Source organism: Aptenodytes patagonicus, chromosome 5, assembly GCF_965638725.1.
Source record: "Aptenodytes patagonicus chromosome 5, bAptPat1.pri.cur, whole genome shotgun sequence".
NCBI lineage: Eukaryota > Metazoa > Chordata > Aves > Sphenisciformes > Spheniscidae > Aptenodytes > Aptenodytes patagonicus.
In genome coordinates this window covers 73,434,232-73,459,485 of record NC_134953.1, presented here as the reverse complement: position 1 = coordinate 73,459,485, position 25,254 = coordinate 73,434,232, and the positions used below count along the sequence as shown (strand labels likewise).

The window sequence follows — 25,254 nt, the reverse complement described above, 5'->3', positions numbered from 1 at the left end:
CTTGGATTAACATTTTCATTAGTAATCTATTATTTTCACTTACTTCAGTTCCAGCAAAAAAGTCGGTGGAGATATTCTCTAGCACTTTCAGGTTTTTGCTTGAAGGAGTACTCATGTCTGTATATGGGTTGTCTTTGGCAGGTACTTCTAGTGTGTCCAGAGATTGCACCTTCTCTGGGAAACAGTACAGATACATCTATTTATTATACACTGGAATTTATCAGACCAAGCAAATCCTTTGTCTTAAAAAGGTAGTTCATGGATACGGAGAATTTCAAGAGGAGAGATGAAGAAAGACTGCTAAATAAAGCAGCAGTTTTGCAGGTTAACTTTCCTGGTGGAATCTCCTCGTTGCTGCAGCTGTGCTGAAGTCGGTGCTTCCCGTACCCAGACAACTACTTAGGGTAGCACCATTCTGTTCTTCACCAGTTTTACACAGCATCTCCCATCTCCGTGGGAACTGCCCTTACGCATCCCCCTGAGCTACTGCAACCAGGAGCTAACATTTCTGCTCCAGGGAATGGCACAACCTGCCTCCTGCAGTCTGTGGTGTGACAGCGTACACTGGAGCAGCTACACCACAGCAGCTCAACTGCCAGAAAGGCATTTTCTGGCATGGTTTGCGGTCACTCTCTCGGGTAGTCCAACTCTTGGGCTACCTGTGTGTCAGCTTGCCGACTTTACAGAGGGGTTAGTACTGTGTCCCTGCCACAAAGCACCATAATAAGAACTGATCTACTCCAGAACGTGAAGAGCTAACTTCACGTTCTGTAGTGAAGAGCGACGCCTCTATCCAAAGCACTACAGAAATACCTACAATATATACTGTTACTCCAGGATTATTTCTCTAAAAATAGTATCCTGTAAGGGCTGAAAAGGACATACTGCTTCAGGGATAAAGAGACTGGGTGGTGGACTTGCATGGGCTATTAAGTGAAATCTGGCAGTTACTGCGGATACGGAACTGCTCTTTTTGTATTCAGTACATGTACATATCTTTGTAGTCAATACATGTATGTTGCACTTTGAATACCTGTATATTTATGAAACCTTTTTCCCCAGATGCATTTAGCTATACAACATTTTGTTGCTCAGCTTTCATGATGTATATACTGAAATACAAGCTTATTAAAAACATTTTCCCCAATAAGGTGTAAAAACAAATATTACCTGAGGTTTTGTAATGATAATGCAGTTCCTTTAAACTAATTCTGACGGGATTGTACTCTGTGGTGGTATCACTTTTGTGCAGGTTTATCTGTTCAGAAAAAATGCATTTGCTAACTCATTTTGTGAGATCTCTGAGGCGCAATACTAAATGTCTTTCTGCTGTAATGGAACAGGTCTTTTCAGTTTGCAGTGTGTTTGTAATACTCCATGAACGGTATTTGCTGCCTCACGTGCAAGCACAGAGAAAATGCAAACCTGTGGTTTCTCTTGTGTTACCTTTTCCCTGTAAGGATTTTGCCACGTTTCTAGCAAAAAACCCAGCTCCAGTGGTCAGGCTTGTTCAACAACTGTACCAGCTGCAGCTATTCTGAGCAGCACAGATCAGCAGGTCCAAAATTTTTTTTTTTTCCTTTTTACCTAACAGATTATTTTCAGCCTCACTTTTTTCACAAATGGCTACAACCGTTTTTATCAGAGTTACTGTCGGGTTGCCAGTAATTATGGTTCTGTTGACTATGACCATGTTTCACAGTTTGGGACCCACTGAGACAGACCGCATAGCAGGTGAAAAGGCTGACAGAAACATACGCTGTTAATACAACTACTTTTGGATCTACTGCAGTTTTTAAGAAGCAGTCATGCTGTTTCTTGTGAGTTATCTTTACAAAATGTGTTTTATTTAAGTTTCAGAGGAACATTGGTCTTTCATTTCATAATCAGAAGGAAATTCACAAGGAAGACACAATTCTGCAGAAAAATTAAAGAGTTGGGAAGAAAAAGAATACATTCCTATGGAGTTCTGGCCATATCTACAGTTTGGCTTGATCATTCTGTTCTATATTTGTGTACAGTACCTTTATGAGAGGTTTCCAGCAGAGATCTAGATGCTTAAAAGTATCTGGAACATCAGGGGGCATACAAAAAATTTCCTCCTCTTCTACTTTCTCAGATGAAGGTTGTTCAGGAAGTTTGGTGGCTGGAATATCCCAAAATAATATTGAGCTGCAAAATGATTGTATAATATTATTCCCTGTTTTTGTTTCAAAGTCAGATGCCGTTTTCCACACACTTTAAAGCTGGTTTTTTTTTTTTTAGCCTTTCATCTTCAAACTTTACATAGCAATAGAGACTCTGAAAAGCAGACAAATGCTAGATACTTAACTGCTTCTTTTGTAAATGATGGCATATATTCCTTTATTCACCATTTCATCAGTTGTTAACTATACCGAAGCAGCTAGATAGCATTCATACAGTTTGCTTATGGAAACTTACTGGGTGAAGTTACTGGCACTACCTGAGTGAAGTTCCTGGAGGCTGAGAGAACTGGACAGGACCATGTAGCAGGTAATCTAGTAATCCAAATCGAACCTCATTCCCAATTCTTGTGTGTACCAATTTATTTGCTGACATTCAAGGCAAACGGTCCCACTCACTTGAATCTGTCATCCCATTGGAGTTTTCAGCCCTCTGATTGTTCCTATTGCTCTACTCTGGACATTGATTCACAGATTTGATATAGGCAATGATAATTTTCCTCATTGCTGACATCTCTTTCCCTTTTCTAACAGGAGTTGCTCAGGGACCCGTGCTCCTCAAGGATGACATTACAGTGACTTCCCTGCTCTTACTTTAGGTGAATACTTTTAATTTGGAGCCCTGGTGTGTGGGTAGTTTAAATTATTTCTTCCACGTGCATTACTTGCATTACACTGCAAACTTATTAGCAATTGTATTTGCAATCATTCTCCTAACTTAATTCTTTGAAGTTTTCTCTGTATTTGATTAGGGAAAATAACTTTGTATCGTTGCCAAATTTTGCTCTCTCTGACCCTCCTTTTGATGGGAAATACATGATTGAGCCCAGCCATGCAGCCTTAAGCCTTTTTTCATCATGAAAGCTAAGCATTTATTTCCACTTTTTGCATTCTGCCCCCTTGCCAGTCTTTCACACAGGATATTTGGTCATAACCATCATGACTACTTAGTCCACAAAAGAGGAGATTCATTCAGAATAATTTTGCTAGCTAAGTCTCCAAGCTTAAATATAGTTTACAGTATTTCTGTGGCCTCAAAATCTTTAACAGCTTTTTGTGCAAGTCACATAATCAATGTAAGTGTGGGGGTGTGGCTCTCCAGGCCAATGCATGTGTGATCAACACTCTTCTTAAGATATACACAGAATATAAACGCATGCATGTGAGGTTTTTCAGTTAATGAACTCTTAATGCCGTTACTGTAAAGGGCTTAACTGGCCAAGAACTTGATGTGCTTGTCTTCTGCATACAGAATTTCAGCTATTCAGGATAGGCTGATAGGAATCCAGAAGTGTGCTAGTTAAATCATGGAGCATGCTCCATAAAGCTTTCCAAAGGAAACTGGAAGATATCTTGTAGAGCATGTATTGTATATACCAGTCAGGGGAGCAGGTTACAAGCTGCACGCAAATTTCAGCTCTGTTTTCAAAAGTAGCACCCATTCGGTTGTCCTAAAAACAACAGTAATAATAATTACAGGGGGAGAAAATGATGAGAGACAAAAATTATACTCTGTTAAGTAAGTACTTCAACACATAAAATGGGCTTCTAGAAATTAAGTCACTGTTTCTACTTCAGTAAGGCTTGAAAATCAGGACTTACTAACTTGTAGTTATTAAGTCAAGCTATTTTACAAGTGTACTTCAGGTGAACTGATACCAGCTTTGCCTGCTAAACACCTAAAATTCTAAATTAAGTCAGCAGGATAAATACTTGCTGGTACCACTGCAAGTCAGGCCCTCCTTAGGTTGCCATGTTTGTAACTTTTTTTTATCCAGCTTAACCAAAGAGCAAATCATTGAGAAATTTAACTGAAACAGTTAAATGTAGTGGGAGTGATATCTCTGCCAAGTTTACACCATGGGTCATCTCTCTTAAATTATCACTCACCTAGACCACAATGCGGGATGGTAGTGGTGCCTTCAAATGTTAATTATTAGTAGTTTAGTTTGTGTATGTGGGGTTCTGCAGGTTTTATAGTACTTACCATTTACCAGGCAGTCATTGTCTTATACCACGTTTATTTTAATTTATTCAGAAAAATAAAGGAAAAGTGTCAGGGGGAACAAGTGATTATAGACTACGCCCTGATCAAATATAATTTCCAGTATATGCAAAACATATATATTTTGGCTAAAACTGTACTTATCAACCATGCAGCAAAGTTTCAGCTACACTTTTTTTTTCTTAGGCCAAATCCTACTCTTATTTTCATTCATGAGTTGCCTACCTGGAGTCAAAATGGTAGTCTCACAACCATGCAAAGCTGAATTAGGTTCTGGATATAACTTTGAATACTTTTTCATTGATATGTAATAATAAACTGTTGACTTTAGGAACTGTGCCATAAAAACTGCAATGCTGTGCAAAGGCTGACACACATTCCACGTTTATATAACAAAAAGTATGTCCCAGTACATGTTGCTAAATATTGACAAAGTGATGCCTTTGTCAGTGTTATTTATCAAGCACGGGTTTCCTGTATCTGTTATCCCAGATGAACATGAAAACAGCATTCCGAGCCTAAACCTTGGTAACCCTCCTCTCCCCCCCCCCCCCCAAACAACAAAAACCACAACAGCATTCTCCTATCCAGTCCTTTTCTTCATGTTTTATATCTGGTACCAATTAGTATCCATGGGTACTACTGTAGCATAATTTAATAATGAACAGTTGTATCAGCTTTCTTTTTATGATGTATGTGCACGCTTTTCCTCACTTTTCTGGTAATGTTGCTAAGGACTGCAGTATCTATGAAGTCTTAAAAATTGGTTTTCAAAAATTATTGACATATTAATTTGCATAAACCTTTTAAAGATCTCAGTTTCCTTCCTCTTGACCTGCTTGTCCACTGTCATTATTTTGCATTTGACTACATTTGTGTTTCAGATCAATTTGGGCAACCATTTGCAGTACTTTGATAGTAAATGAGTATCCAATACTCCTGTAATAGTGTTGGACCCTTTAACTACATAGACCCTAAGTACTATGGAGCTTTAAAACCATCCAAGAAAATGTAACTTTTGAGTACGCAAGCAGCACCTAGAAGAATTAAGGTAACTATAATAACACCATTCTTGGGTGCCTAGATATTTAGGTAATTGAAATTATTTCTCTGAATTTTTGGTGGCAGGCTAGATTGCTCATAGTAGAAATTCAACGTATGTTAGATAGGGAAGGCTTATTATAATTTTGAATTATAATTTTCAGTAAAGCTACAGAAATTTTTTTCCAGTATGAGCAGATTCATATCAGATTGAGAACACAGCACAGTTGTAAAGCACAATGAACAGGACAAGTGGCACCAGATTATTTAATATTTAGAAAATGCAGTAAGAAGTAATGAAGGTTATTACAAATAATTGAATCTTTAATATTTTATCTTGAGTTTACACTAGGATTTCTGAGGTAGTAGATTAGGAAAACAATAAGAAGAAAAGTGAATTTTTAAACTCACCTCAAAATAATCTGGCAGCCAATGTATATCTGTTACTGGTTTTTTATGACTATTCTGTATGGAGGACACTGCACAGTATCTCACTAGAGGTGGCTCTGTGCTACTCTGCTGGACTTGCATAAGTGATGGCTAGAAATGTTTTAAAAAGAGATATCTTAGTGTATTTCCAAAATACAATAGTAGACCTGTCAAAGAAAAAAGGTTACTTTACATACTGTTAATGCTTCTTCACACATTTCAGATCAGTTTATAGAGCTTTCTAGGGGTCTGATACCTTCCCTTTGGAAAAAAAACATGGAAAGCATCAAAACAGGCCTTTGGATACGAAGCTCTAAAAGGAATTCCAACATGCCTCCACAGGCACACACACATCCACTTATGTTATTAGTTCCTCCTCTGCTCTTAGGTCTCTCTTCTGCTTATCCCCCTTATAGTCTCCTTCCACTGAAATCTGCTTCTCATCTTCCAAGGTACCTTTTTTCTGTCCATAAACTTCCAGAATCATTTTTAGTATTACATTCAGCAACAAATGCTATATGTATTTGATAGGCTTCACAAGGCAAGAGTTGAGTATATGTCGGTGCCCATTAAAGAACAGTCTTATTGAAGCTTAAGTCTGCACAAAATGCAGTAAAGCTATTAAACTGGACTAATCAGGTAGAAATGACATTGCGATAATGGTTTACTTTATGAACTCATCATGCTTCTTATGCTTTCTAGTCTCTCATTGCAGATTATCTGTGCCTCTGTTTTGAGTCAGGATACCTTCACCCATTTTTTCCCACAGACATATAGATGTACTGCAATATATTTAGAATGGAAGCATTCACCATATTAACAGCTGTTACCTTGATTCCATCAGCAACGGTTTTTGCATTTTGCAGCTTTTCTTCATGTTGAGAAATATCCCACAGCACAACCTACAATGAGAAATGAGTATATTATGAATTCATCCTTTATATTAATACGCCTTTTTTCAAATACAATTCATGGAGGTTTGGGGAAAAACAAGAAATTCACTCTCTGCACTAGAACTTATGAAGTCTTTAAAGTATTGCCTCTTCAGTCTGATGCAATCAGTTGAAAGGCTATGCTTGTCTCAACAAAAAAAAGAGTGTCTTTACAGCTTGACCTATTTATCAGTACTGCAAAGAAGCATTGTACAGTAATGGTTCAGCTATGGAATAACCAGGCATAACTTCAGTACAGGATCAGAGAATTTCTCAGACTCTGTGCCATCTGTCTCGTGACACTATGTGTTGTTATGGATGTTGAGTACATCTCTTCACCCTTATTTTTATACCGTAAGAAAATACAGAAATATCCAATTTTATTCTTAAACAGAGAATTAACACCTGTCCATTGATGCAGCCACCAGCAATGACATTTGGATCACTTGGTCTGAACTGAAAGCAGTAAATGTCTTCAGGACACTCCAACATTAACTAGAAAGAAGAAAAACAAAATAGTTGAGAAATACAGTCACACTGATTGTTTGTTCTCGTTATTTAAACACTTGGCATATTTAAAAGTCCTGATTAAATACCTGAGGGTGGATAGGGTCAAAAAAACTCCAAAAAAGTATTACTGACTGCTGCAGCAATGATTTATCGGAAAGGTTAACTTGCTCTTCATAAGAAAGCCACGCTCTTGCTGACACTGCTATGGTCCCTGATTGAGAGAGAAAACAAATTTTCTCAGAAGAGACAATTCAAGTTTCAACATGCTGTTAATTATTCTAAGTGACTTATATTTATACCTTCTGAATACAGTGCAAAAAAGGAAAAAAAAAAACCAACCCAACCATGTATTTATGTTTTTCTTTTTACAGGTCAACTTTGAGGAAATTATTTTTGTTGCTTAAAATTAAGTTATTTAACAACGAGTCGTAGAACCTAAGCATCAGGATAAAATTCAACTTTTTTGCTACTACTCCTTAATGGTGTAATACTGCACCTGAAATGATGTGACAGGCATATGGCCCTGGCCACCCATCATGAAATCAAATCCTTTGTAGCTGAATTAGTTTCCTACACAGGCTGCGGTGTTGGCTATTAGTATGCTGCGCAGCTAGGACATTTATATAGAACTTAATTGTGCCTTTAAGCCTGGCTGTGTAGAGCAATAATCTACGGCAGGGAGCAGGAGGAGATCTTTAGTATGCCTCGTGATGCTCCCTGGCGCTCAGCAGAGCCACGTCCCATTGTGGCTGTAACATTCCTCACAAGTATTAGGCATGCTACGAGAACCAGCCATGGGGAGAAGAACAATGGTATGCAGAGCCACCAGAAGGACCTGGCACAGTTGCAGCCCCACTTAAATGAGCCTCATAAGGGAGAAATTTCCCTTTACTATGGTCTCCACTTATACATTACTGTGAGGGACTTTGCATGGCCTGTCTGAACTCTACAAAGAATTTGTCTGTCTCATTTTTCACTTCGTCTCAAAGCAGCAATCCAGACAGACATACTAAATCAGTTTTGATTTGTTTTTAAATTTAAAAGCTGATAATTTTATGAAAGATGCATATTTTATAGCTGTCATAAAATACACGTCATTCAAGTCTCAGATCAGTATTTTAACCGCATTACCATAAATGGTTGGATGCCAGCAAATGCAGCTAATAGTTCTGTCCTTGAGATAGCGCAGATCTGTAAATGATTGGTATGCTTTAAGATAAACATCTGGCTTGCCACCAGAACTGCTTTCATCTTCTGCTAGGGCCTTCCAGTCATCAAAAAAAGCATTCATAATTTCATTTTGCTGCAATGCAATTTCCATTCTGTTTTGTGAAAAGAACAGTTAACACTTTCAGTAATCCAGATGTGACTACTCAGGAGTAGAATCACAAATATTTCTGTAAAGAGGCAGCTTTTGTTTTTACACAAAATTATGACCACAGTAGTAAAAAAAAAAAAGAAAGTATTAATTCCTCAGCGATGCATCACTGTAAGGAAACCTTCTTCCATTTAAATATAAATAACTAATTGTACCAAGAATTTAACTCTAGTTCTGTGTGGGTCAAGTACAGTGCAATTGTCCAATTCTTGTGCAAAAAGTGTCAGTAAGCAGGACTTGTCCCATGACTAAGGGCTGTAGGACAGCACCTTTGCTCTTCTGCATAAGCCTCTGCTTGAGTGAACAGTGTTTGAAAGATCAGTTTTGCAGCTTGTTTGAAAAGGTGTATCACTATTAACTTTAACAGTTCTAATATCTATTTAAACCAACATTTATATGGCATAGATTTCATATTAATTTTCATAGAAACAAATATTAAGTTAATATCTGTTAATATTAAAATAATAAGCAAGAGGAAAAAAAAAAACAACAAAAAAAAGGATATAGAAACAAAAGAAGTATCGGTATTTGACCAGACCAGTGGTCCGCTCAAACAAGAGTTCTTGCTTGTATTCTATATTATTTCAGGGAGTCTTTAATGTGGATTGCTGCAGTAATTTTACCTTAAATGCACTGATGTAAGAAATTCTTTCAGCTTCTCAGATGACAGACTCTCTTCTTTCTCTTCATTTGACAACTGTCTAGGAAAATACTGTGTGGCTGCATTTTTTGGATAGGTCCTAACCAATTGGAATAAATTTGAATGCGAGTAAGTGTAGAAACAATTTCAAAGACAGAAACCCATGTAATGTGTAAAATTAAAAGCTAAGTATATTCAGTTTTTCTAAAAACTCTTTGGAAAAGAGTGAAAGAAGAAAGATGCAAACAGAGCATCCAATTCTGTTCTCTTAATCAGTTTGTAACTGAGTAACTCCAGAAGAGTTGAGTTAATTTACATAACTTTAGCTGAGATCAGAAACAGTGCGTAGCTTAACAAATAAGCTGATAAATATTTTCTCACACCTACCATTTTGTCTGAGTACTAGCTTCTCTTACTTTTGGAACCATTTGTACACCCACATCTTTTTCAAGCATTTTAATACTGAAAGTTTTGTCTTGATAGGACGTGCATTCAACGTAACTGTCTTTTACATGTGAAGCGTTCTTATCAGTAAATGTAACTGGTGCACCAAACTTCCTGCGTACTCGAGAAATCATATGCTTAATCTGGAAAAGAGATATTTCTGTAGTTAGCAGAGGAGAAAGTTCTTTGGAAAGTTCGTTCTGTAAAATGGCAGCATTCATATAATTGTAGAATTAGTTCTAGTGATGATTTCTGTGCTGAGTTTACTTATATTTCTGCATTTTGAAATTCTGAAGTGCTCATATAAATAACCTACATATGTAATAGAAGACAGATTTGTATTTCTAAAACAAGAAGTTGCCTTTAGGTAACATTTTGGATTACTGCTAGTAGGATAAGAGAATTACATTTTCTAATTCATTCACTATGAAAACTGCACCTTTAATTAAAGGATTGATTTGCAGGAGGTCTTATGTAATACTGCATTGGACTTCCAAGACCTAACTTTTCAGCCCTTCCCTCTTAGTGCAATTCTCAACTTTGGGTGAGGTATTTCAGCTTCCTTTGCAGTGCCTAGGGAGAAAAAAGTTACCCCGAAGAGGATCCACAAAAATTTGAGTGAGGAGTTTCCTTATAGTGAGAACTAAGAAGGAAGAAGGTATGTGGCTTGAATTCTACCCACAAAGAGAGGTAGGCACTTGATTTCAGGCAGTAGAGAGGTATCGCTTTGTCTTGGATTCATAGCCAGGTACTTTCTCCCAGCACCTCCCACAGAACTGGAAAGGAATGTAGGCTGAGAATACTTCTGAGTGGACCTTGCCAGGAAAGTAGAATACAGAATACTTGAACTGTGAATGTGGGTTAAATTTAGTGACTGTGAATTAGCTTTAGAACAATCGGACATCTTTTTAAGTATAAGCAAGATGTCCAGTTGCTGAGAACTATCAAAACTTAGTCTTCCCTGCGCAGGGATTTAGGTATTGAGTAAAAATCACTGATGGACAGTGAAATTCTTGCAGATGCCCCACACATCACAAGTTAGGTGACAGCTGTGAGTGGATCTACTTTTCAGATGTATAATTTTCTCAGTATAATCTGTAGGTGTAGTTAATCAAATATGTTCTTCTGTAAAGTCAGCTTGTAATACCTGTAGTCAGTAACATTTATTCTGAGGTAGAGAGCCCTTAAAAGCGTTGCATGCTACTTAAATGCCATCCATATAATGAAACAGAGTTCACTGGGCTCCATGGAAACAGAACTAGGTCCTTAGAACATAATTACAATGACTCAACTTGTAATCTGGCCAGATAGTAAATTGAGCAAAAAGTGGCAGAGATGCTAATGACCAAAGATGATCAGGACTTTTGAACTTACAGCTTAAAAAGTAGATATGTCCAATGCAGTCTCACATGCTTTATTTGCAGGATTTAAAGAGAACAGAGTTGTAAAAAAAAAAAGGTTTCTGCAGCACTTTCAGTTTTTGTTAAAAGTTGAGCTATTTCTCTATTTCTCTCTTTTTTTTGTTTTTGTGAAAGACCCCAAGCAAAACTAGGATTGCAACTTTGAGTTTCCTGACTTTTTCTTTTTTAAGGAACTTAAAATAAATTTGGTTTTTTGGTATTTATTTGATTGACTAACATCTGTTGATTCTGACCTTTGTAACAGTGTCTTTAACAGATTCTTCTTCAACTTCCTTTTCGCTGCCAAGAGAAACCCAAGGTTTGTGGACAGGAGGCTTATAAGGATGGATTTCCGGAGTTTCCTCTCTATTTTCTTCTTCTTTGTCGTCGTCTTTTTCTTCTGCAGTTTCTGGAGGCTGTGACATCAAACAGTGAGAAATGGTACTTTTTCAAAAATTCGTTACTGAAATGTAAGTATGAACTAGAAACCCAGTTTTCAGTCTTTATTCACACATTCTTTACTTTTGTCTCAATGCAGTAAGTCTGGCTAGACTGTGCCCCTGGGTACGATTGGGTGAGGTCCCATTCATTCATTTGTGCATTAGAATTTTCCAATAAACATTACATATTTAATATTTAACTACTCAAGAGAGACTGTTGTCTTGAAAGCAAATCACTGTTATATAGTGATTTGCTATATATAGTTATATAAAAAGAATTTGTAGTGATTTTCTACATTAGGCCCTCCTGCCTGGAATTGCAATTTGCTTTTCTATTAATTGTCACTTCTCCTGATACTGGGTGACAAATTCATGTTGAATTATATAATCTACCCATAAACCTCCTCCTATGATGCAATGCACAAGGGGAAATCTATCTATCTAGAGTTATTTAGAACTCAAGAACATTTTAAAGAATGATTTGAAGAATATATATGTACATATTGTGAAATATAAGTATAATATTTCTTTGAAGATGCCCAATATATTATAATCTTTTATTTTTATGGCTTACTTAGAAACCTAAGTAAGATTTCCTCTGCCTCCTGGCAGAGGAAATTAATGCTTATGATAAATATGCAGCATGGGGCTTATACTGGCCCTCTGAAGTAAAATAACAAAAATTTAATTCAGTCTTTCTCAGCATAAAAGATATTTTTACAGTGATACACGTATTTTTCCATGATCAGATTAACCTTTAGAGAAACATTCTGGCATGCCAAGCACATCAGATGCTTACGAATACAATAGCATTCCTGAAGTATATGTTTGAGACAAGATTCTGAAATATTCATGGATAGAACAATGCTGTGATATACTTGGATTTTCTTACCTTCAGAAGGTTCTCCTTGGCTTCCTCAGAAGCAACAAAGTAAAAGTTCTGTCCGTACTGGAACTTTGCATCAAAAACTACCAAGAGTTCTTCCCCTGGATATTCCTATTTTAATTAAAACAATTAGTGGAAAACTGAAAGCAAATAACATACAAAACAGACATTAGCCTGTGACTGGCAAAGCTACCACTAGTGTAGATTCAGTATCTTTAGTTAATCTTGTGGTCTTAACAGAGAATTTCATGTGCTAATTGAAAAGAACGGATGGATTTTATTTTGTAATAAAAATAAGTCTGGGACAAAACTAATCTTTTCATACAGAGAATTAAACAGAAAAGAAACTGTTTTAATGATTCTCAATAAATAGGCCATGAATTAGGGGAAGCCAAAATATGTGAAGCTCTGCCAGTTCACAGAATCAAAACTAATAATATTTACATTACTTTTAGCATATTTTCAATCTGAAGTTAGTGTAAAAAAAAAAAAAAGTGCATGGTGAGCCATGAGAAACTTTGAATTGACAGTGGTCCATGACCTATAGCCTTTGGATATTACAGCATTAGTGTATTTACACAGAGTCAAACAAGGACAGACCTTATCATTAAAAGAATATGTACTCAGAGAGCATGAAGTCTTAAAGTGAGAACGAAATAAGCTACATACTAGGACAACTTTTTTGACAGGGTGGAAATCAGAAATTGTAGCTCTTGTTTTCAGATCCTGAATGATGTCCTCTTTTTTAATAAGTTTGAAACAATTTTCTTCTGTGACATCTTCATCAACTCGGCAATTAAAAATTTCTTGGGTCTTTGTAGTGAAAACTAAAGGAAAGATTTCTGGGTGGCCTATGAAAGAAAAGCAAAATTGCTTGATAAACAAATTCAGAGTGTTGCTTAAACATAAACATATACTTTAATAACTCTGGGTCTTTACCGTTTCCTAGCAGAATGCCTTTGAATCTCTCAGCTTAGTTTTTGGTATGTTGGAAGGCATGGAATACAAATTATATTACATTTTGTTAATCTTGGAAAAGACTCTACCTAACATTTCCTACTTACTGAATATGTTATTCCTAGTATGAGGGTTTTTTTCCCTCTCAATCAACAGGTGATTAAGAGCTTTAGTGAAGAGTCATTAATGGACTGCTTTTAATCCATTAAGGACACAACTGCATGGCTCTGATTTAAGAGAGCCCTTGAATAAATATACTCTAGTCCTTCCCTGTAGAGCAGTGCCATGTTAAGCCAATGTTTAATCTAGATGAGGCTTCAATACCCTCCCAAATAAGGATGCTTTTCTGATTTTGGACTTTTATCTTCCTCTCATCGAGTTCAGAGTGCAGTTGAGTCTATTTCTCACTAAGCGAGTGAGACTAAAGCAAGGTCACTAAGATTCAAGCCAGATATTTATTTTCAGCTTTGCTGGAGAATATATAGCTGTTGTTTTCTACACACTTGACCTCTGTTAGGTTCATTCATGTTAATTCAGAACAAGCTGCTACTTATCCTAGCTCCGGCAGTTACCTTCATTGGTTTTACTGAGGCTGGGTGCAGTTAGGTGACACGTCAACTGTGCTTTGCAAACACTCAATCTGAAGATAATATACAGTGCTTCTTGTTAAGTGTGTGTCAGCTGTATGTACGTAACACTGGTCCTTCCCATATTACATGTTCTGCCTTCCAGCTTACATGACAGCTATAAGTGATTAAGATCACTATAGGCCCAGCTAGTAGAATCCTGCTGCCTAAGAGACTCTCTTCTTCCTTTGCAATACTGCTGTGCTAGCAGACTCATGCTCTCTCAGCTGCCACAGTAAGAGCATTCTTCATGAAGGCCATTATACTTTTGTCTGAGAAGGCTCGCAGATGTTCGCTTTGAATGTTCATCTTTTTGATAAACTGGAAAGTGTAAAAGATTTAGGGACGTGTATACATGGGATTTTTATCTCCTGAAATGGGCTGGCTTTTGTGATAATAGCTGATACTTTCTATCACCTTTGTTTCATTCTCTTTTCTTTGTTTGAGTTATTTAATATTTTATCTTAATTCCCAGCACCTGTGGGTATTTTTCTCTTTGCGTATGCCTTAAATTGAAGTTGATATATCTAAAATTATGATATTGACCAGCTGGCTCAGCACGTTTTGAGAAGCCATCTCTAACCTAAGCCAACAAGGACTGACAAAACGATAAATCCTCCTTAATCTCTATCATTCAGGAAGCTAAATCTCTGCATAAGCCTATCACATAATACATAATGTTTGATGAATCTGACATTTATCCTTTAAAATCTTCCAGTGCTGTTCCTCCACTGCATCCGCTCTGCTGTAGTCATCTGCTAAAATTAATGACATGCGTGATGCTTCTGGTACACCCTGCACTATACCGAGCATGATTTACTTAGCGTTCACTAGTCATTTTGTAGCATACACAATCCATTTGTAGCATGCACAGTCTGTTAGTTCACTTCCTTCACAAGTTGTAGTCAATATTGCATGACTTTCCTTTTTGATATCTCAGCGATTTCCGGGATTTCTGTGTGAATGCTTCCAAAAAATACAAAATCATAGGGATGTTGATTGGGAAAGACCTCTGAAAGTCACCTGGTCCAAACTCACTGTTGGTAACGCCAGACTAAGTCAGGTCTCATTTATCTTCTGGAGTCCCTGTGCTTGCCTTTTTGACCTCTACTTTCTGTAGCTAATGAGGCCAACACCTAGATTCTTCTTTTGCTTATTGATTTGGCTATGAGACCAGGCTCAGAAAAAGTGTTTATTCCAGGGTGATTTGAAACATTTAATCCTTTTGAGGAACTGCAAAAGTTGATCTGCAGGACTTCCAGGTCACCCTAGCGAAGGGCATGAGGCCTCATTAGGATGTCATTAGGAAGCAGACTCAAACCCTAGTACAAACTGCAGCACTACGGATATACTTTACATTTTGATATATTGGAGCAAAAAAATTAGACCTCCTTTTGCAAATTAAATTTCATAGGATAGAAAGAGGATAGAAACCTAGAGCTGTGCACCAAAACAGAATGCAATTTCCATCCTCTGCTGTACACAGCTGGCTCACAGGACAGAATGGACAGGAGAGCAAAGGAACAAGGAATTTGTACATATCACAGTCCTCAGAGTTGGTTACGTGGCTAGTGCAATTAGGAGGGCTAGAACATACAGAAAATTTATAAACATAATTTGCTGATTCTTATGTAATTTTTTTCAGAAGATTATTCCCATGGCTCAAATAAATTAAAGTAAACCCAAACAATTAGATCTTTTTTTTTTTTGATACATCAAAAATCCTAACCAGGAGTAACTGTTGTTTATTCAAGAAGCTCATATGATGTTATTTTTTAAAATGCTGAATCATGCATACAGCCTTGTCCACAAATGCTAATGCTAAAAAAATCCTTTGAAAGAGATGTAGGTTTCAATGTCAAATGAAACAATACAAGCATGCATTAAAGTTAAGCAAAAATACAATAGACATCGCTACAAGAGGGAGCAGAGTAGGACAGATAGTCTAAGTGTATTTTCTTCAATGCTCTATTGCTATAAGTCCAAGTTAAAAACAAAGTAATGATCAGAATTAAAATATGTACATCTTTTAGTCTAAAGGACTAAAATTCTATGTTATAGAATGCTATATTGTAGCAGATTCTATATATAGAATATGTATACAGATTCTATACATATTGGCTATCCTTATAACATAAGGAGCTGATACTGGAATTCTTACTATTATGAACATTTTTATTGAATGCTCTTTTCCAGTAAAAAGTATGTAGCATCTAATCAGAGGCTTCACATTGTTTTTCTAATAGTAAATCGTACTCTCATCATTTGTAACAGTCAACAGCTCTTAGTGCTATGAGAACTTCACAAAGGACCGAGAAGCTCTAAGAGAAGTAAAGAACACTTGCAGGTCTTACGCTAAGGAGATACCATGCGTACAGTTTAAATCCTGCACGGACAATGTCTGCATATAGTAGCATTATTTCCCTGCTTTTAGCAACAGGTTCCCAGCAAGTTTAGGTATTACGGCTCTAACCTTACGTGCCACTAGGTGGAGGTAAAATCATCTCTTACTGACAAAAACAAGTCTCTCTAGGAACACTGAAAATACATTGGTTTTTTTTTTTGAAGTAACACCTTCATCATCTGAGGGATCGTTTATTGTCCATTTTCATTAATTGCAGCTTAGCCATTTCGGTGATGCTAATCAGAGTGCAATGTTCACTTCCACCTGTGTGCTCATAGGATTATATAGGAAGACAAGTGATTTATGATTTCTTTAAAAATTACCTAGTTTGCATATTCCTAGTTTGCCACATTGTTTTAGCTTTTAGCAATAAAAGCTGTACTGTTAAAAGCCAATTAAGAAGATAACCCTTTGGGCTGTTCCTGTAAACCATACATAAATTTTACATTGACAGCAGTTTAAGTTATATCTGAGGAAGAATTGCACAAATCAGGTCAGAAGAAAAATCCAACCAGAAATGTGAAAAAAAACATTAAAAAATTATTTGGTGTTTAAGAAAAAAGAATATATTTCAATTCAAATAATTCCATATTTTAGCTCTTAACTATGGCCACACTTAAAACTGCACTTTTCTTGCACATAAGCCAAAAGAATATCTTGATATTCTTTCAATTAATAGCTTGATATCTTGTCACTTTTAAATGGCAGATTTTTTTTCCCCTACAAAGCAAAAGATGTTAATCAACGTCTATTGATATCTATGATTAAAAAACACAAATGATATGGTAAAATCATCTTATCACCAGATTTAATAATGACTTGACAAAGATCAAAGTTTAAAAAATGATTAAAATATTTCAAGTTTTTCTTTCAATTGCTTAACTATTACTAATTGCAAACATTTTGCACCTTATAATTCTGTTGTGATGCTTTTTATTTCCCTTGATCCCAGTTCCTCTCAACCCAAGATAAAAACACCTTCTACAAACCCATACCTGTTTCAGCGTTCCTTGCTGCACTGCCTGCTACTCAGAGAGTGGTATTGTAATCACTACTGTAATAGCTGCATTTCTTCATAGTTTCTAATTTTTCTCATTCATAAAAAAATCTTTCCTTTTCATTCCCTGGCATTAGTAACACTGATGCTTCAAAATGCTTAAAGTATTCCAAAACTATTACTTTAAAGCCCAGTCATCATAGCACTTACCTATACCAACCATAGAAAGATCAACTTCATCTTTTTTACCTGAAATATAGCGACATGATGTTATCAGTAATTTGTCTTCCTAACAAAGTAACTATGAATATACAGTCCTTCCTTGTTAGGGCAATATTTAAAATCTCTCTCTCTATTTAAAACTAAACTGTGAAGAGCGAACAAAAAGTGATTTCTATTCAGTTCAAATTTAACACAAGAAATGAGTGAAGCCTTTTAAAATAGGTCTGTATCTTAAGGAGATGTTAGCATATTTTGAAACTGTGGAGATTTAAAACTCATTGTTATTTTGAGCAGGTGGTCTGCATAAGAGAGAAGCCATAAGAAATCTGTCATCTCGCGGTGCACGCTGCAGTTTCCATGGTTGAAAACTGCACTGGCTGCTACCTGATAGCACCTGCTTGGGGCAGTTACCATGCAAATCGTGTCATGGGAAGAGGAGGTAAATGGGCAAGGCTCGCTAACGTCAGACAGTAGCAGAACTGGGAGGTGTGCAGGTAGGAGCAGACGTTAGTCCCCTCTGACAGTGGTGAGGTGGGCAGGCTTGCTTTGGGTGGCAGGGTGCTGCAGGAGCTGGGCTTTCTTCAGCTCCTGAGGGAGGGTCTGCAAACCTCACGGCGAGGTAGGACAGGAAGAGATTAGCACTGGTGTGCAGAATATTCTCTGCAGCACAACAGCTATTAATCACCTGGGAGGGAAAAGGTGATTAAAAGGCGAAAACAACTTCAGGAAGGTGGCTGTCATGGCAGAAAAAAAAATTCATGAAACAAACCAAATAAAACCCAAGCAAGAGTACATTCCCACCTTTTCTGAGAACGTGCGTGGATCACTGGAAAAAAATATTTGTATATAGCAAAGGCTTGTTAGCCTTACACTTCATTAACTATACACTTCATAAATGACACAAGTGAGATAGTATTTCAGCACGTCTCAGGAAAAAACGCAATAAAATGCACTGCAAAATTAAATTGTGAGACTTTGGTGTATTTTCAAGCTCTATAATTGCACCTTTACAGTGTGATCCTGAGCACCTGAACTCCTGTTTCTTGGGGGCACCTCTCTCTGCCTGATGCTCTCTCCCTAGGCTGTTAGCTTGTGTGGATCTCCCCACTTTATATATATTAAGCCTCCCAATTTCCCATTCAATACTGTTGTTATGACACCACAAACTATTAAATCTAAACTACCAAGACAAAGCGTAAATATTGCAAGGTAGATTTGTTATGTTCCATATGGGTTACAAAACCATAATCAGAATTGTAGATCTCTGTTATTTATGTAAAATAGCATGTTCTAATTTCTTTCATGTTTACTTAAATGCATGGGCCCAAAATAATTAAGGTAGCTGTCATGTGAGACCAGATTACTGCTTGTTTCATTGCTGCTATGCCTTACATACCAAGCTGTATTCGTTTTCCTTTTGAGGATTCCTTAGCTTTGTTTTCACCTTTCTGTTTCTTTGCTGAGGTTTTTGGACTTTTCAAGGAGGACTTGCCGGATATGAGATTTTCTGACATTTTTTCAGATTTCTCTAGAGAAAGATACATACCATCAATAAACTTTAAACAGACAACGGAATGCGCCATGTATGAGTGAAAATTTGGTCCATGACTTTATGTGGTTTATCATTATAGTAAGATTTTCATATGCAGCCAAAGGTATGTTCCATAATTTTAAATCATAAACTCTATTTTGATACGATATGTAATAGATGGAAATACTTCTGTCCAGGGTGATTAAAGTATGGAAACTGATTATCCAAAACAGTGAAAGGTTAAATTAGGATAGGGGTTTCCCTTACAGAAAGCTAAGGACCTGAGCTACAGTGGGAAGAGCACAGGTGAAAATTCTCCAGTTGTAAATATTTGTCCCAATGTCCTTAAGTGCCAGTCGTTACTCAGCTGCACAAAGCATTTCTGTGCTTTTCTGTTTCCAGTGCATTTTTCAGCGTAGCTCTGTGGAGGACAAACTTGGAAAGAAGTTGTATGCATAATGACATGTTGTATGCATAATGACATGTAGCAACCACACAGCTGGAGTCGATACTGTACAGAAGGCTACTCTTGTTTCATTTGCTCTCCTTCTTCCCAATATCTAAAGTAAGGATGAGAACAGCGACGTAGAAAAGGCTCAGTTCCATTGCAAAGAAGGAAATGCAACGCAGCCTGCCCACTCTACAAACCGGACAGCACCATCACGTGGAAGGTGCACACATAGCAGCCGATAGAACTAAATCGGGATGGTCCACTTTCTGTTAGAAGTATTGAAAATGGTTTGATGTTATTATTGAACAGCTAGAGGCATTCAACTGGGATAAGGACAATGGGACTCTCAGTTTGTGTCCTCCCTCTTCCATATTCCCACTTTTTTTTAAGACTGTAAACTGACCGGGAGAGGAACCATTTTTTAAAAGTCTACAAAGCGTCTACAGTATTTGGATGCTGTTATAATTCTAATGCTAATAAGAGGAAAGCAGATGCACTTATAGGACAGAGACGGCACCTTCAAGAACTGTGTCATAACTATTTCTGATGAACTCTTACAGGAGCTACAGCCTGTCTGCCTGCACATGTGAACAGCCCATTTACTGTCAAGATGCTTAAGGTGAAAAGGTGAGTTTATAAAATAAACGTTCTGCCTTGAGACTTTCCCAACGAAAGGCCTAAAATAGCACGAGTGTTAAACACGCCGTGGCCTGTGTGTTTGCAATTTCAGCGGTCATCCTGACTTTGGGATGGTCTTTCATTCCCAGACTGAGAAACAGTGTTTTTCTGTTTTGTAACACAGTTCTCATATACTCCAGAAGCAAGCAATATAATTTTAGCTTCCAATCTGAATTTTAGTTTGGAGATGGCTACTGATGGCACGATATAGGTCATGGATTATAGCCTGGTGGTATAGCCTGGGTTTGGGATCTATGTTAACTTCCCATGAATTGAAGGTAAATTTTGCTGTTGACTTTAATGGGAACAGTCTCTGACACTCTTATTACAGTTACTCATTTTTCTTTTTCACTCCAATCAAAATAGAAAAATATACTCTATAAATCCTCAGGCTCTTTTCTCTATCATACTGGATCTTGCAGATCCCAGGTGACAAGCTGCATCCATGGGATGTTAGCGCACTTCTCTCTTGTTTGATCATTACGGCAAATACAGCCCCCTTCATTAATCCATCTGAAGAACCGTAGCAATTTAATCTTCTGCTTTTTCCAAAAAGCAATGATAATACCAATGCAAAACAGATTAATGTTTCAGAATTCTGAAACTTTTGCCTCTCAAGGGATGATGTTTTTGGAAGATTAAAAAAACCCACGTCACGTATAATGAATGTAAGGAGAAAATTAGGAGTGTTTTCTGCCCTCATTCTCACAGTCTTTGTGTCAAATACAAGACTACAAACACTGACAATATATTTATGCCTAACATTCAATATATTTTCCCAGTTATAATCTTTCAAAGGAGCCTCTACACTGAACAATATGCTTAGTTTATAGTTCTGAAACACTTAGGGCTACCTAACTTAGAGTGCATGTCAGTTCAGATGGTTAAAAGAGGCTAATTTTCCCCTATTTAAAAAAAAAAAAAGGCACAAAACTATTTCTTATCCATCTCCTTGTATATTTTACGTAAAAAAATTGTGGCCCATTTTATAAATGGATTCTGTGACTACTCTAATTTGAAACCAACCTTGATGCCTCTGGATAAAAGAGACAGCCCTCCAGGATAGGAGGAGAGGCCAGATGTTTTAGGAATTAGTTGAAGGACAATATGAACCATCTCGTATATATTACAGTCACATTGTCTTACTTCACCATTTCCTAATTATACACTGAAACAAAGCCAATTTGGAAATTTTGAGTTCTTTCTTCTGAGTAGCCTAAACCCTAAGTCACATGAATAGAGGAAACACTGAGAGGGCTGAGATAAGTCACATGCCTATGTTTAGTACAGTAACTTGCAAGTAAAAACATCCTTTTTCCTTTGACTCACTTCAAGTATATTGAAGTTTTTATAGGTTGGTTTTTTTTTTTAACCTATAAAAACAGTTAAAACTTTTGAAAATTGTCTCCCAGCAATGCAGTTCCTCCTCCTTTACTGAAAGAATCGGGTGTAGAGGTACACACAGCACTGTACAGGTAAGGGCAGTGCTGGTGAAGGCAGTGTCGGTGACTGAGTGTATGTATATGCATATGTTAATACAAAAAATATCCCTGTTTAAGGGTTGTAAATGAATACAGCAAACAATAGGACTGCTCGTGGTTCCATCTGTGATGCACAGAAGCTCACCAACTGGAAAGCAGATAGAAAAGTACAAAGTAATTATCTCCTTTTACAATATCCCTAATACCATATCGCCCCTGCCCATTTGTCATCCTGTGAGCGTATGATTGTCAGTGGCTGGGAAACACGTAAGGCCTCCGAAGAAAGCAAAGGCAGAACTTGTAAAAACTCCTCTGGAAGCATAATCATGCCCATAGCCATTTACAAAGTATGTATGCAAAGTTGGTTTTTTACACAGGATTACACTGCTAACCCCCAGGTGATCCCTGCAGGAAACCAACACGCGCTGAGAACTTTAAAGTAGGTACTGAAGAGCAATCTTTGGCACCCCTCCTCTTCCAAAAAAGAAATAAAGGAACAAAAATCCTAATGGTTCTTAACGTGTAAGATAAAAGCCAGTATTTTCGGAAGTTACCTCTTACTTCAGGGGCTTGGTTTTTTTCACTCCCTAAGTTTTTACACAAAGTACCAAATCCTAACAAGAAAACCATGAAAAAAATTGGTGTCTGTATTAGAGGACTGTCTGAAAATATGACAAAAAAGATAATGTCTTTAATCTGTGGTTCATTCCTATCCTCTCAGGGATATTTCTATATTGCTTATTTAGAAAGGACTCTAATACGCGTATTTGTCCAGAAATATACAAATGTATTATGCCTTTCCATTAATGCTTATATAAATTCATGATTCTATGATTGAGGAGAGGTGGGAAATAACATTAAATTTTTAAAATTATGTTAATTTAAAGAGTGCAAAACCTACGAAAAGGAATAGCTCTTGAAAATCAATTGTCATAAACATTGCCATATATTTTATCTTTTAAAAGTAGGTAATGTATTACATTAAAACTTCATTAAATATGTTCAGTCTAATTTTTCAGCAATTTTTCAGTGGAACACACAGTTTTACATTATTTAATTGGTAAAGCCCAAGTAAATATTTGACAACTTTGATATTTTGTAGCCTAGTTTATTTATAGATGGCGTAATATTTTGAACATTAGGCTCAAGAGAAAAAATAAGATCAGAGTGTTCTCCTAATCATTTAATGTACTGAAACATTTACAGTTATAAAACAAATCCGCAAAGTTGCTAGGTACTGCAAAAGGGGAAAGTTAATTAGCTATCAGTACTACAGACGATGCTGTCTGAATTGAGGACATGGAATGATTCATTAGTTGCCTAATTGAATGATTTAAGGTTGAGCCTGTGTGCATTACTGATTTAGCACTGTAATTAACTGCAGTTTGGAATGACAGAAGAATTGAGTGCACTTCCATTTAACAAAAGCACTACAAGGAAATTATCAAAAACTTGTGCTACTTGCTTTTTTGTTGTTGTGTCACTATCAAGCTAAAAATCACATTTCTGTCAGTAGACATTTAGGAACTTGTTAAAAATACCATCTTGAGAATGACCTGATCTGTCCAGAAATTCATATACAATGTTCCCTTTAATTAAATTTATTCTACTTTGTTCTATACAAAGAGCAAATAATACAAACACCTAAAGTTTGTATTATTGATAATGCTTGTGCATATTTGGACACAACTTCATTGTAGAAGTTGTAGGGAGTAAAACCGAAGTTTTGGCAACTGCCAAATCATTTCAGCATACAAATAGTTCTATTTGAATGTACCCGACTTCACACGTACAACTTTTCATTAAATCAGGCCTACTTGAACCAGGTGTAGATTTTGTTATTTGATAGAAACCAGTAGAGGTAGTTACAGGCTCTGGGATGATAAGTATAATACGTGTAAAATTAGGTTAAGAATTAATAAGAAAGGCATAGAGAACAAAATGGAAATCCTCATTAAAACATTGGATAATACTGTGTTCTGTTTCTCTCCTTTCTTCCATTCAGAGAGAAATAGGATAGAATTGGAAAAGGTCTAACGTGGATGATTGAAGATATGGAACTCTTTTTAGAATCATAGAATCATTGAGGTTGGAAAAGACCTCTAAGATGATCGAGTCCAACCGTCGACCCAACACCACCATGTCCATTAAACCATGTCCCTAAGCGCCTCATCTACTTGTCTTTTAAATATCTCCAGGGATGGGGACTCAACCACTTCCCTGGGCAGCCTGGTCCAATGTTTAACCACTCTTTCAGTAAAGAAATTTTTCCTCATGTCCAATCTAAACCTCCCCTGGCGCAACTTGAGGCCATTTCCTCTTGTCCTATCGCTTGTTACTTGGGAGAAGAGACCAACACCCACCTCGCTACAACCTCCTTTCAGGTGGTTGTAGAGAGCGATGAGGTCTCCCCTCAGCCTCCTTTTCTCCAGGCTAAACAACCCCAGTTCCCTCAGCCGATCCTCATAAGACTTGTTCTCCAGACCCCTCACCAGCCTCGTTGCCCTTCTCTGGACACGCTCCAGCACCTCAACGTCCTTCTTGTAGTGAGGGGCCCAAAACTGAACACAGTATTCGAGGTGCAGCCTCACCAGTGCCGAGTACAGGGGCACGATCACTTCCCTACTCCTGCTGGCCGCACTATTTCTGATACAGGCCAGGATGCCATTGGCCTTCTTGGCCGCCTGGGCACACTGCCGGCTCATGTTCAGCCGGCTGTCGACCAACACCCCCAGGTCCTTTTCTGCTGGGCAGCTTTCCAGCCACTCTTCCCCAAGCCTGTAGCGCTGCATGGGGTTGTTGTGGCCGAAGTGCAGGACCCGGCACTTGGCCTTGTTGAACCTCATACAATTGGCCTGGGCCTATCGATCCAGCCTGTTCCAGATCCCTCTGCAGAGCCTTCCTACCCTCGAGCAGATCAACACTCCCACCCAACTTGGTGTTGTCTGCAAATTTACTGAGGGTGCACTCGATCCCCTCATCCAGATCATAGATAAAGATATTGAACAAGACCGGCCCCAGTACTGAGCCCTGGGGAACACCGCTCGTGACCGGCTGCCAACTGGATTGAACTCCATTCACCACAACTCTCTGGGCCCGGCCGTCCAGCCAGTTTTTTACCCAGCGAAGAGTACACCTGTCTAAGCCGATGATTGAAGATATGGAACTCTTTTTGTACTAGGAATAAACTAGGATTCTTTTTAGCCTGGACTGAAGAGGATGTGATAGAAGTCAATAAAATCATGAGAGGCATGGAGAAAGTGACCAGGGGATGATTATTCACGGTCTTTCGTAATACAAGATCTAGCTGGCATCACATGAGCTTACCAAGGGACAGACTGAAAACAAACAAAAGGAGTACAGAAGTATTTCATTGCACAATAGGTAGCTGAATTATGAAGCATACTGCCTGTGGACAGGATAGCTGCCAAAAGTGCACAATTTCAAGAAGTTAACAGGGCAAACTGACAGATGAAAAATTGAGGGCTGCCAAAAATGATGATAATACCTCTGGCTATAGAAATGAAGCCATAAATCCAAGAAAAAAGGGTGCGAAAAGTGGAAGTATGGCTTTATTATAATCTTGCCCAGGCCCTTA

The 25,254-nt window shown here is 37.5% G+C and overlaps 1 protein-coding gene across 2 annotated transcripts in view; it reads right to left on the bottom strand.

Annotated features, from left to right (window-relative positions):
- Positions 1 to 25,254, bottom strand: part of DNAI3 (dynein axonemal intermediate chain 3) — a 31,061-nt gene that overhangs the window by 4,996 nt on the left and 811 nt on the right. Inside the window, exons 2-17 of one of the 2 annotated variants that reach the window (XM_076340523.1) lie at positions 18,912 to 19,043; positions 17,504 to 17,542; positions 12,979 to 13,160; positions 12,316 to 12,420; positions 11,238 to 11,399; positions 9,527 to 9,726; positions 9,123 to 9,239; positions 8,253 to 8,443; positions 7,208 to 7,332; positions 7,017 to 7,106; positions 6,510 to 6,581; positions 5,662 to 5,790; positions 3,582 to 3,655; positions 2,025 to 2,172; positions 1,171 to 1,258; positions 44 to 174 (exon numbers count right to left, since the gene is read on the bottom strand). In XM_076340523.1, the coding sequence (XP_076196638.1) occupies positions 44 to 174; positions 1,171 to 1,258; positions 2,025 to 2,172; positions 3,582 to 3,655; positions 5,662 to 5,790; positions 6,510 to 6,581; positions 7,017 to 7,106; positions 7,208 to 7,332; positions 8,253 to 8,443; positions 9,123 to 9,239; positions 9,527 to 9,726; positions 11,238 to 11,399; positions 12,316 to 12,420; positions 12,979 to 13,160; positions 17,504 to 17,542; positions 18,912 to 19,029 (1,971 nt within the window). In that variant the 5' untranslated portion in view covers positions 19,030 to 19,043. Of the gene's footprint in view, positions 1 to 43; positions 175 to 1,170; positions 1,259 to 2,024; positions 2,173 to 3,581; positions 3,656 to 5,661; positions 5,791 to 6,509; positions 6,582 to 7,016; positions 7,107 to 7,207; positions 7,333 to 8,252; positions 8,444 to 9,122; positions 9,240 to 9,526; positions 9,727 to 11,237; positions 11,400 to 12,315; positions 12,421 to 12,978; positions 13,161 to 17,503; positions 17,543 to 18,911; positions 19,060 to 25,254 lie in introns of those variants that run through there. The other variant, XM_076340522.1, reaches the window with a different exon arrangement.